The sequence below is a fragment of the Muscardinus avellanarius genome (assembly GCF_963383645.1).
Source record: "Muscardinus avellanarius genome assembly, chromosome: X".
Taxonomy (NCBI): Eukaryota; Metazoa; Chordata; class Mammalia; order Rodentia; family Gliridae; genus Muscardinus; species Muscardinus avellanarius.
In genome coordinates this window covers 103,952,437-103,965,855 of record NC_137792.1, presented here as the reverse complement: position 1 = coordinate 103,965,855, position 13,419 = coordinate 103,952,437, and the positions used below count along the sequence as shown (strand labels likewise).

General features: G+C 39.7%; 1 protein-coding gene across 2 annotated transcripts in view; it reads left to right on the top strand.

Annotated features, from left to right (window-relative positions):
* Positions 1–8,545, top strand: part of ZC4H2 (zinc finger C4H2-type containing) — a gene marked incomplete at both ends in the record, with an annotated part of 31,948 nt that extends 23,403 nt beyond the window's left edge. The window contains 4 exons of one of the 2 annotated variants that reach the window (XM_080719213.1): positions 4,287–4,458; positions 5,953–6,125; positions 7,135–7,297; positions 8,432–8,545. In XM_080719213.1, the coding sequence (XP_080575339.1) occupies positions 4,287–4,458; positions 5,953–6,125; positions 7,135–7,297; positions 8,432–8,545 (622 nt within the window). The remainder of the gene's footprint in view (positions 1–4,286; positions 4,459–5,952; positions 6,126–7,134; positions 7,298–8,431) is intronic. The other variant, XM_080719212.1, reaches the window with a different exon arrangement.
* Positions 8,546–13,419: the final 4,874 nt, after the last annotated feature.

Here is a 13,419-nt window from a genome sequence, read left to right as displayed (position 1 = left end):
AGAATCCTTCCAAACGTTTAAAAAAGAATTAACACCAGTGCTTCACAGTCTCTTACAAAAACTATCAGTGTAAAGAACACTTTCTATTTCATCTTTGAATTTCTTATTACCCTGATACCAACTCCAGGCAAATGCAGTATAAGAAAACTAAAGACTCATATCCCTCTTAAATATAGGCATAAATATCTTTAACAAAATATTATTGATAACTCAGCAATATACAAAGAGAAATATATACTATGACCAAGTGGGTTTTATTCCAATGATACAATGCTAGTTACTTATTAAAAAATCGACCATTGTTCCAGGCTTGGTGGCATGCACTCATGCTTGGAAAACTGAGACAGGAGGATCACAGATTCAAGGCAAGCCTCAGCAAGTTAATAAGACCATTTTTCAAGATAAAAGGGCTAGGAACATAGTTTTATAAGTATATGAGCCCTATATTCAAATTTCAAAACTCAGTTTACTGGCTTGTGGTCCTATCAGGTTTCTATCCTAAACCTCAATAAAGTATAATTTGTCAGGTGTGGTAATCACGCACACAAAAATCAATTAATGTCACTTATATTAACAGGACAATTAATGCAATTAAAACACTTGACAGAATCCAACACACATTTATGATAAAATCTTTTAGAAAATGAGGAATGGAGGGGAACTTCCTTAACTTAATAATTGCTTTACATATTCCCTACATTGTACTTAATTGTGAAAGAATAAATGCTAATCCCCAAAGATAAAAGAAAGCAAAAATGTCAACTCTCAGCATTGCTATTTAATATAGTACTTGAAGTTCTAGGCAAGACAGTTAGGCAAGACAGGCAAGAAAGTAACATTGCAGACATCATTATTACCTGTGTAATAAATCCTAGGAAGTCTTAAAAATCCTTGAAGCTTAATGAAACCTGTAGATTTTATTTGAAGTGAGTTCAGCAAGGTTGCAGGATACAAACTCAGTGTACCAAAATCAATTGTATTTTTATATACTAGCAATGAACATGTGGAATCATAATTAAAAAGACAGACCATAAAAGCAAAACCATTTATTTATTTATTTATTTATTTATTTATTTATTTATTTATTTATTTATTTATGGTACTGGGGTTCCTGGAAGTCCTTCTACCTCCGGGATACACTCCCAGGAGCTACACTCTCAGACCTATTTTTTAACTTTTTAAAATGTGGAAACAGGGTCACTTAAGCGAGCGAGGCAGGCTCCAAACCAGTGCGATCCTCCTGTCTCAGCCTCCCAAGCGTGGGGATTACAAGTGTGCACCACCACTCCCGGCAGCAAAACCATTTATAATCACTTGAAATTGTGAAGTATTTGGTCCCTGCTATTTCTTGCCTCAATGGCAATTGGCAAAGGCTCAAGCACACCATGGCTAGAGGAAGACACTATAGCGGTTTGTGTTCTCATAGCCAGAGGAAGAAAGAGGCTGTTTTCTTGATGGTATTGGACCTGGCAGCACTTAACTGTGACATCACCAGGTAAAAAAACCCTTAGTTTCTTCTTATTTAACCTCGGATTGTGAGGTCTCCTGCCTGACAACAAGGAGTTCTGTAAACAGCGACAGATGTGGAGAGAAGAGGGAAGATTAAATAAAACACACCCGTCCAAGCAAAGATATCTGCACTATGCTAATTTCTATAAAGTGTCATTGAAAGGGATTCTTCAATCCTGGTTCTAACAAGTAGTAGTTGTTACCATATTAATTGAATTAATTTTAAAGTAGGAAGACTTGGTTTGGCCCCATAAAATGTCATCATTTAGTGAGATGTTCCAGCACATGCCTGCAATCCCAGTACTTGGGCAGCTATGACAGAAGGATCACACAAGTATGATACCAGCTTCAGCAACTTAGTGCGATCCTCAGCAATATACCAAGTCCCTCTATCAAAATAAAAATAAAAAGGGCTGGGGGTGTAGTTCAGTGATACAATGTTTCTGGGTTCAATCCCCAGGACCACAAAAATATTGATATTATAAAGTTGGCCTTGCTAACAATTATTATTTAAATCTCAATAGCCAGCAGTATACCTGGATACTCACACCAGTATATATACACACACTAGTGCACATGTGCACACATGTATACACATACACACATACACATATACATACATACACACTCACGCTCTATCTACTGTAAACTCTTTGTAACAAATTCCAAACCACTATGGTGAAGGCATAATCATGGCAAGAGATTTGGTCAGAGTGAGCTGGGTGCATGGCCAATGCCTGTAATCTCAGTACTTGAGAGGCAGACAGAGGAGGACCATAGGTCCAAGGCTAGTCTCACTACAGATACTTGCAATCTTAGTGTGTATACTTTTTCATGGAAAACATCTTCAATATGTTCCATTGCATATGTCTTTAATGACTTCCAAACTTCCAGTTTTTAAGTACTCTTATCCATACATTGTAATTATAATATTATACTAAGGTATAAAGTGATAGGAATATACATGCACACAACACTTGGTGCATTTCACTCTGAATTCTATCCTCTTTCTCCCCTTCCTCTTTAAAATTGGGATTGGTGATTTCACATACGCACATAGCATTGTTTCAACTATTACCTTCTTTATATTTCTACCCCCCTACATCATTCCATTGGAGTTTTTGTTCCTCAATCTGAGGTTACCCTTGTTTCCCATTTTCTATCTAGCTTTCATATAAAACATACACCTGTTCACATTTTGAGACTGACTAATTATAGTTTCCTTCTTAAAGCTATTCTCTCAGTGGTTGATAATCACTGCTCTTTCTCATGTGTTTTCTCTGATTTAAATTTTTCTGATAATTGTTTCTCTCTTTCATGGAGTTGGTGCCTCTGAGGCATCCTGTGATTCCTTCAAAGTGTCCTTATTTGTAGTTGTGCTTCTCTTTCAGGTGTTTGGGTATTTAGCTTATGAAGTTTACAGCCAGTCTTTTTGCAACTACGTTTTCAATGATTCTATAAGAGTAAGGTTGCCTTCAGTAGAGGTGAATCTACTGGGCTCTTTTCTTAAGGGTTGTTTTTCCCCATTTTCCTTGAGTATTACTAAATGTCTAGAGCACTGTCTTTTGTCTCCATCCATTAGAGGTCTACCTGGTCCAGTTTTCCCCGTGTATTATTGTTATTATTTGTGTGTGTGTGTGTGTGTGTGTGTGTGTGTGTTGTATTGGAGATGGAGCCCAGGGACATTCTACCTCTGAGCTATTCTCTCATCCCTATTTTATTTTATTTTTATTAGTTTAAAACAGGTTCTCATGAAGTTGCTGATGATCTCATTAAATTGCTGAGGCAGGCCACAAACCTGGGATCCTCCTGTCTTAGCCTCCCAGTTACTGGGATTACAGGTGTGTGCCAGCCACCACACCTACCTTTCTGTGTATTAACTTTTTCTGTCTTTAAACTGCTTCCTTAAAATAAACTCCCAGGTGTGGAATTCCTGATCCAGAGGGTATACAATTCAGATTTAACAATCATAAACTGGGCTTTTTTTAAGTACTGAGGATTGAACCCAGGGGTACTCTACCTCTGAGCTACATCCCTAGCCCTATCTTATTATTTTAAATTTTAAAACAGTGCATCACTAAGTTAGTTTGTGCTACTGGTCTGGAATCTGTGATTCTCCTGTTTCAGCTTCTCAAATACTAGAATTACAGGTGTGTACCACCATGCCCTGCTGGTTTGGGTTTTGTTTAATAAATAAAGAAGTGATCTATAATAATTCCCTTCCCCTTTCTCTTTTGGAACTCTTAAGTGGACACCCTAAAGTGGTACAGTCTATTAACTATTAGCCACATATGATATTTTAAATTTAAAGTTCAATTCATTAAAATTAAATCCATAACTCAGTTCTTCAGTTATACTAGCCACATTTTAAGTGCTCAAAAACCATGTGTGCATAGGCACACCATATTGGAATGCACACATAGAAAACATTTTTTTATCACTGCAGGAAGCTATTGAATGGTACATCTCTTGAGTTTCTCAAGAGGTCACTGTTGAGATCTTGGGTGGGCATTCTTTGTGGTGTGGGAATTGCCTGAGCATTGAGAGACTATTCAGTAACTCTGGACCATGTCCAGTAACTCCATTTGAGACCCATTGAACTTTTTTTTTAAAGAAAGCATCATCTAACTTTTTTGGGGATGGTTTTATGCTAGAGACTACTTGGAGAGAAGAAGCATTGGAAAGATGGTTTAGGAGAAAGCTTGGCCTCAGGGCTTCTTTTTTCCATCTCTATTTTCCTCCCTTCTTTCATGTTTCCTATTTGTGTGGAATTTTAGAAACAAGACCTTACAGATGGAGAAGATCAAAGCTCGCTTGAAGGCTGAGTTTGAGGCACTTGAGTCAGAGGAGAGGCATTTGAAGGAATACAAGCAGGAGATGGACCTCCTGCTACAGGAAAAGATGGCCCATGTGGAGGAACTCCGACTGATCCATGCTGACATCAATGTGGTATGTACCTGGCTGCCCGGAGTTTACCTCTGGGGTTCACTAAGAGAAAAGACAGTAGTGAGTGCTATGGCCTCTCCTTAAGATGTGGCTGTAGCTACAATGGACTCTGAGAAAGCAGGCATCAGGCTCTGTGGTGGAGGGGAAAAATCCAGGAGTTTTGAGATCAGCACTTGCTCTGTTATTACTAACTTACTGGATAAGTCTCTTCTCTAGGGGCATCAACTTTTCTTTGCACTCAGTTACCTAACAAGGGATCCTTTAGCTCTGATGTGTCCTCATTCTGAGGGATTGAAAGTTAAAAGCTAGCCCTGGGGAAAAGTTGGAGCAGGTACTGCTTCTGGAATGTTGTGTATTCCAAAGCTTCTAATTGGATCGAGCAGATTATTTTTGCCTGAATACCAAAGTGGGTATCCTTCATTAGAGTCTCTGTCTTGCAGACCTTTGGAACACGAGCAATGAACTTACTGGTAGGGTTTAGCTCCCCTCCTTTGAAGTTATTCAAGTGGAGTCAAGGCTGCTTCACTAGGAAGGAGGTTAGAAGTGCTGACCTGTAAGGTCCTTTCCAAACCTTAGAGTCTATGACAATAATTACTTTTAAAATTACTGTTGAAGGGAAACCAATTTTGGTAAACCAACTTTTGTGGTAATATTAATTTCCTGATGTGGTCAGGCCAATAATCTTAAAAGAAATATAAGTGAGGTTTGGATAGTAGACACTTGGGGTCTGTGTCTACTGGATCACAGTATTTTGGGATTCACAAGGAATTAGTAGTTTTTCTGTGAGCTAACCCAGGATACTGAGCCACTGAAATGAATAACATATTTTCTTCAGAGTGTCTGAGAATCCAGGTCAGTGGATCTCAGACTCAAACATCAAAGTCACCTGGAGGGCCTATTAAAACACAATATTTTAGATTTTACCCAGAGTTTCTACTCCCGTACATCTGAGTTGGAGCCTGAGAATTTGAACTGAAATTTCAAATGATGGTGATGCTGCTGATCTGACAGTGTCATTGATCTAGGAGAAAGGTCATTGATCTAAGGAGATAGAAGCCCTGAATATTTAAATAGACCTTGTCCTTAAGAATTATTTTTCTGGGGCAGTCCCTTCTTGCTAAGCCTCAGTTTTCTGGCCTGTAAAATGGTGATAGGGTGCACTAAATGAGCTCCAAAGACCATTCCAGCTCTGAGATGATATATTTGAATAATAACTACAACTTACTGAGTCTGTTAGCCTCATACTGAGTGCTTTGTATGGATCTGCTCATTGAATCTTCACTGAGATTATGTGAAGTATATACTATTAAGGTGTATCACTATTACTAGAGATGAAGGAATTAAGATCTGACCACAGTCATGTAGAAAGGGCATGGCAGAGAGAGGTCTTGAACATAGATTGGGCTGTCTCTGGAGCCCATGTTATACACTTGGCTATTAAGCTTCTCTGAGAACTTTGGGATCTTTTCACTGTGCCTAACCCACTCTATTTTTCAGATGGAAAACACCATCAAACAGTCTGAGAATGATTTGAACAAACTGCTAGAGTCTACCCGGCGGCTGCATGATGAGTATAAGCCACTAAAGGAACACGTGGATGCTCTGCGCATGACTCTGGGCCTGCAGAGGCTCCCTGACTTGTGTGAAGAGGAAGAAAAGCTCTCCTTGGAGTAAGCTGCTTGCCCTCTGTCCCTATAACATACCATATAAATACACATGGAGACATGCATACGCTTATAATCATGGCCTGAAAGTCTGGGTACTTAACCCAGGTCTGTCACTGGCTGATGTGTTTCATGACCTTGAGCATGTCTCAGTGTTGGGCTGCTATACCATCAGGGGATGATTAAACTAAAATTACTGGATGACTTTTAAAATTCTTTGTGTGATTTTGACAATACTAGATTTTGCTTGTGACTTGTAAGGGATCATTTTCCATGTCAAAGTCTAGAAGGGGTGTCCAGAAAACTTTGAAAGCATGCAGCTTTTGTGGTCTCCAGAGGTTAGCCAGGGACTTCATTTCATTTCAAGGTATATGAGTTAGAGAACAGGCTTATCTTAAAGAGAGACAGAGAAATAGAAAGAAACATTTTCTTCTAAACTTAGAGCAGATTGCTGTGGAAGTGGTGATTTTCCTGTTCTTTTTTAGGTAAACATAAACATAGGACTGGGGACACTGACTAGGAATGTTACAAATGAGCATGAGATGGAGGACAGGACTAAATATATTTTAAGGATCTTGTTATCCCTGTCATTTCTTGATAATTTGAGTCTGTCAGAGCTAAAGAATAAAAGGGTTACCTTTCCTAACAAATAATGGGCCTGGCACTCAGGGAAAAGAGCCTTGTGTTGTTGAGGGCACAGGAACTTTCTAGAGTGAGCCACAGTCCAACATTTGGTTCTCTAAAGAGAGAAAAGATGGTGCGCGCCTGTAATCCTAGTACTTGGGAGACTGAGACAGGAGAATTGTAGGTCTGAGGACAGCCTCAGCAACTTAGTGAGACCTTGTTTCAAAATACTAAAAATCAGGGGCTGGGTGTAGAGCTCAAAGGTAGAATTCCCCTGGTTTCAATCCCCGGTATCACAATGTGTGTGTGTGTGGGTGGGGTGGGTGGGGTTGAAGCAGCAAGGTTTTCCTTGCTTTCAGAATGATCCAACCAGTGTCTCTCATCTCTAAAGTTACTTTGAGAAGCAGAAAGCAGAATGGCAGACGGAGCCTCAAGAGCCCCCCATTCCTGAGTCCCTGGCTGCTGCAGCTGCTGCTGCCCAACAACTTCAAGTGGCTAGGAAGCAGGACACTCGGCAGACGGCTACCTTCCGGCAGCAGCCTCCACCCATGAAGGTGAGTGAGATAGGAAGAGGTTGTGGAGGAAGCAGTGTATTCCCCCATGGAAGGTCCGTGGAATGCTGGTTTTGGGGCTTTGCCCTTATTAATATGGAAGTCTTTCTTAAACAGCCTTCACTTGAGATATAGAAACAGCTTTCACTTGGGACATAGAAGAAGGGGTGCTATGTCAGGCCCTGGTTTTGGCGCCCCACATTCCCAGAGGGGTTAGAATTTAGGAAGATTGGCAGGTCCTGCTGAAGTAGAATTTTCTGAAAGTTAGAAACATAATTTTTCCACAAATATATAGTGGGCCTGCATCATTAATAAGGGAGCCAGCAGGATTACAAAGCTGGTTCCAAGAGCAATTGAGGAATAGATATTTACATAGTCAGCAAAAATGCTGAAATGAATTTGTAAACTTAGATACAAAAGTGATTTATGTCCTCTGGGGTAATAAATCTGTCATCTCTATAGTTGCCTTTTCTTCTGAACAGAACTAATTTGCATTTCTACTGGGCAAAAACCATTTGCAGTTTATCAGTGTGACATCACAGAGTTTAATCAATAGTAAATAGTCAAAGAGGAACTCTCCTAGTACCTGGGCCAGCAAAACTATAGCCTATAAGCCAAGTCTGACCTTCTCCTGGCTTTTGTTAATGATTTATTGGCACACATGTATGCCTATTTGTTTATATATTGTTTATAGCTCCTTAAACATAAAACAGAGTAGAGTACTTGGATCAAAGACCACATAATATAAAAATTCTAAAATATTTATGGTCTTGGACTTCATAGGAGAATCTTATAGAAAAGTTTGCTGAACCTTGTCCAAGACAATGAAATAATCCTTGGGGTTGGTCTGTTAAACAATGTTCCAGTATAATGCTGAATGGATACCTGTTTCTCATTTTGCCTTGTTTCTAAGTTATGCATATGTTTTCCAAATATTGCTCTATGAGCCATGCTATATCCTTCATTCTCATCTTCTAACACCTCCAAGTGTATTGATCTCTACTTGGATCTTATTGATTACTGTTTCCTTCTAATAGAAAATCATAATTGTTTTTGGGCCCGTGGGAATCAGAATTCTGAGTTATGGCCTAGAAAAATCTGACCACTAACTTTCTTTATCCTGTGCTCCCCCACCAGGCCTGTTTGTCATGTCATCAGCAGATTCACCGGAATGCACCGATATGTCCTCTGTGCAAAGCCAAGAGTCGGTCCCGAAACCCCAAAAAACCTAAACGGAAGCAGGATGAATGAAGACAGCGAGAATACATGGTGCTCTCCTGATCCTAACCCCTTCCCTTGGCTGGAGTGATTGATGTCTTGATGTGAAAAAAGCCTCCCCTATCCCCATCGAGTCTCCTATTTAATGTGATGAAAGCACAACCCCTTCTCATTCTGCTCTTACTTCTTTCTGCTCTTGGAATTTCTGATTTAGGAGAGATGTGGTTTAGGTGCTAATGACTATGTTTGATGATCCCTTCTCTCCCACCCACATTTCAATCTCTGTCCTTTTTTTTTTTTTTTGAGCTAAGGGAAGGGCAAAAGGTCCAGATGTCATTCTCTGTCTCTGTGACTAAAGCCTGAAGCCTAAGTAGCTACAGAGTCTGAGGGCTAGAGGAGGCCCATGTACTGTTCCAGGAAAAGGCTCAGTGTTTCTTTTCCCTGTACTTTTACTTTAGGGTCTGAAGTGACAACTGTCTTCTTGCTGGACTTCCTAATAGGTGGGGTGCATTTTTCTCCCTACTCTTATCCTTAAGGCTCAGAGTTACTGTGGACCAACTTTCCTTTTCATATTCATTTGCACGGCCTGGCTGTTATTCTGTATCTCCCCCTCCCATGTCTCCCAGATATACTAATGTTCCTAGGTACCAGGCTGTGTGTGGGGATCTTGAGATCTCTTGGCCTTTCTCCCCATACCTCTACTCTTTTGCTATCAGTAGAAGTTTTCTAGAGTGAAATTAGGGACCCAGTCCCACTCTATGAGTCCTGCCTAACTTGCTGCTTAAGACTGCTTTGGGGCTACCTTAAGCTAAGAGGAACCTCAATTGTAATCAGTGTTCGCTTTTGTACAAAACCATGAATCTGGCACCTATCTTTTGGTATGTCATAGGCAGGAGAGAAGTGGGTTCAAGTGAGTGCCAATTAATTACTTTCCATTAATCCTTCCCTCTCCTGGATCTGTCCTCTTCTGTAAGGCAGCCTTAGCTCAGGACAGCTTCTGGCTACCCCTTTCTTGTAGCTCGTTCAGAGGGCCAAGCTCCCTGAGCCCCACAGCTATCCTCAACAAAGCTGAATCTCCTAGTCAACTTACTCTTGGACTTCTGGGATGAGGCCAGGGTCTGGCTGAAAGATTAAGTCTTAGCTCTAGATCTAAGTCCCTGGCTGAGGAGGGGGTAGTATGTTTCTTCTTTCCTTAACTGTAATCTTAAGTTGCTACAGTGTATGTGTTAATAATATAAAACGTTCATCTACTCTTAGGAAGTAAGAGTGTTGTCATACAAATCCTTTTAAATAAACATTCATTCATTGGAGTAAATGCTGACAGAGTGCCAACTGTGTTTTTTATGTTTTTGTTTTGTTTTGGTGGTACTGGGGTTCTTGGAAGCCCTTCTACCTCTGGGCTACACTCCCAGACCTATTTTATACTTTTTATTTGGAAACAGGGTCTCTTAAGCCAGCGCAGCTGGCTTCAAACCTGCACGATCCTCCTGTCTTCGCCTCCCAAGTGCGGGGATTACAAGCGTGTGCCACCATGCCTGGCGCCAACTGTGTTTTGTATAATAGAAAATATGTAATGCCATTTATCCTTCTAGGTAGCTCTTTGCTTTTATTCAACCCAGCTTACAAAGGAGAGAGCCAAATATCAAAGCATAATAATTTACCCAATTGTCAAAACCTCTTCCATTTATTTATAACCTAGCTTATGCCATGTTTTTATTCAAGGTATTTTATATAAATGATTATATTTTATTTTAAAAACAACTTTAAGTATTTAAAGCTAAGTATTCTTATTATAATTTTACAAAGAAGCAAACTGAACCCCAGAGAAGTGAAATAACTTATTCAGAATTAAATAGCTAGTAAGGGAATTTTCAAGGTTTGAATCAATTTTTTTCTGATTCCAGAGCCCATTTTTTGTCTGCTTCTTCTCCATGATCATCATTTTCCTTTTTAGATTTTCTCCCTTTCGGCATGGCTCAATGATGGAGATTGTTGAGATTACTCAATACCTGAAACTGGAGACTATATATCCAGTGACTGATGAATGCATGGATATGAAGGCTTGGTGCCCCATAGGGATACAGTAGGAAAGAATTATGACAGGGCATCTCAGCTTTAGAGCTCCTAATAGGGGACTCTCAGGTTGCCATTATGGCCGCATTACAGTTTAACATCTCTAATCCTGTTCCAATTCCTTCCCTTCCCTTCTATTCCCTTTCCTTTCCTTCCCATATTGATCCCAATGACTCTCTGATTACTATCCTATCCTCACTAAACTGTCCCAGCACTTCCCAGGAAGCCCAATAGCTGAAAAAAAAACCTCTCTGTGCCTCTTTGTTCTCATCTGGAAATGGGGAAAATAATAGTACCTTTTTTGACATTGTGAGCAATATCAGATATACAGTAAGCATTCAATAAGTGTTAATTACCTTGTCATTCCTGTGCTTCAGGGATCAAGTAGATTGGGAAACCAGTCAAGAGATGCTATTTGTCTGACCTGACATTACTCCATTACTTGAGATTTTGTACAGTGACAAACCTTTTCCTTTTTTTTTTTTTTTTTTGAGGTATCCCAGGGTCACTATAAGCAAAGGGAATGCTCAGCTGTGTAACTGGGGATACATCTTAACCTGCATAGACTTCAGTGGGTCCCTTCAAAGTATAGGAGATATGGTCATTTCTCTGCTTCCTTGGCACAATAGAGGTCAGGTCTGTCAGTTTTGTTGTACTGAAAATTAAGGAGAGTTGATCTTTGAAGTCCACCATCAGGCAAGCTCGTGACATATCTGAATGGGAAAGAAATAATGACGTTTTGAACACATATATCTGCCAATCACTTGGTGTGCTACCATTTCATTTAATTTTTCTGGTTTATCTTTGAGGAAAAAAAAACACTTACTGGTTTAAAACAAGAATCATTTATTTGCTTACAGTTTTTCAGTTTGAGCAGGACTGGCCAGGAATGGTTCATCTCTGTTCCATGAGGTATTGCTCCAGACAGGTTGGCTGGTGTTGATAGGTTCAAGATGGCTCCACTCTCATCTGGTACCTCAGATGGAGGTGGCTGAAGCGGCTCTGGGCTGGCTTAATACCCCCTTTTTGTAATCTTCTATTCTTCAGGGCCTCTCTGTCTCTATATGGCCTCTCTCTTCAGCACTCATACTTTTCACCTGGCAGCTGGCTTCCAAGATAGTAAACGCCAAATATGCAAAGCCTTTTGTGGAATAAAAGCAGAAGTCCTACAGCAAAGTTGTGCTACAGAGCTCTCTATAGATCAAAGCAAGTCACAGGAACAATTCAGATTTAAGAGGTGTGGAAATAGACTTCTCTTAATGGGAGGAGCTGCTGTTAGAGATGGGAAGAATTGTTTTCATGTTTTTAGGCAATCTGCCACATTTTTTGACAAGAACCTTGCAAGGAAGGTGTTATATGTGTCTGTTTTTACAGATGATAAAGAGGCTCAAAAATGGTACTTGCCTAATAACTTGCAAGGGACAAAACCAGTTCAGACTGAAGTATGTCTGCCTCTAATCTGTGTTCTTTTTATCTAAGTGCATAGCTGTAGGTAAGCCCAAGACTTTATTAGAGGAGAATAAAGAAAGAAACAGAAATAACAAAGTAGAGTGAAGACAGAAGAGGATAGAAAAGAGAAAAGGTAGGAGGTGAGCAAGAAGAGTATCATATTGGTAACATGTTACACTTAAAACACCTTTAATATTACCATTTTATAGGACATCAGTAACACTGTATAGTAGAACATGTTTTATCATTGACTTTATAGATGAGGCCCAGAAAAGGGGACTTTGCTAAATTTTATTAACCTCACTAACTTTCTGAAACTTCAGTGTTCCCATCTGTACATTGGAGATAACAATTTCTCTTGCTGGATTACCAAGGTGATTAAATGAGTTAACATTTATAAAATGAATATAGCAAGCATTGTTTGAGTGTCTGATAAATAACTAAACTAATAAAAATTTCCCAGCAACACTCCATGTTATCAATTCATCAACCAAAAATTGAGATTGGAGCCAGGTGTGATGGCACATACTTGTAATCCCAGTACTTAAGAGGCTGACACAGGAGGATCATAGGTTTGAGGCCAGCCTTAGCAACTTAGATTCTTACCAACTTAATGAGAACTTATTTCAATTTAAAAAAATAATAAGGTATGGGGTATAGCTCAGAGGTAGAATATCTTTTGGTTCAATAACCATTAACAAAAGAAAAAAGAAAATTGAGGCGGAAAGAGATATGCCATTGGTCAGTGTGACTCTAATATGATCACAAGGTACCTAAACCAGTACCTGGTACCAAGTAGGTCATTGATAATATTTCATTCCTTCCTTTTAATCATGGACATGGAAGGCCTGGATGTGAATCTTGTCTTTCTGAGCCAAAGAAGAGAGGAAGAGAATTGAGACAATAGTAGACAAAGTCACATTACAAAAGAAGCCACTGGAGATTACTCCTTTATACCCAGGATTCAAGCCAGCCTTTTTCCTCTTGGAAAGCACATATTTGGTGACCTAGAGGTGACGTCTAATGGGTAAATGTGCAGGGAATCCGTGAGGTATTGGCTAACTGGGTAAACTTCAGAACAACTACAGAAAATCTTTGAGATAATGGTTAGTAACAAAACTGCTGAGGACATACAGAAGGTCCTTGAGACAAGCTTTGACGCCAGCAAGAAACACAGGAATGTTTACTTTGGAGGAACAGGCTGCTTTTAGCGAGCTCAGCAATCTGGTCATAGCTTCCCATGACCCTTAGACCTTTTCAGCGCAAATTTTAACCTGTCTTTGGCAGTCACATTCTCCACATTTAGCCCATTTTATAAATTTTTTGAAACAGGGTCTTGATAGGTTGGTGAGTGTCTTGATAAGTTGCAGAGGCTGGCCTTGAAC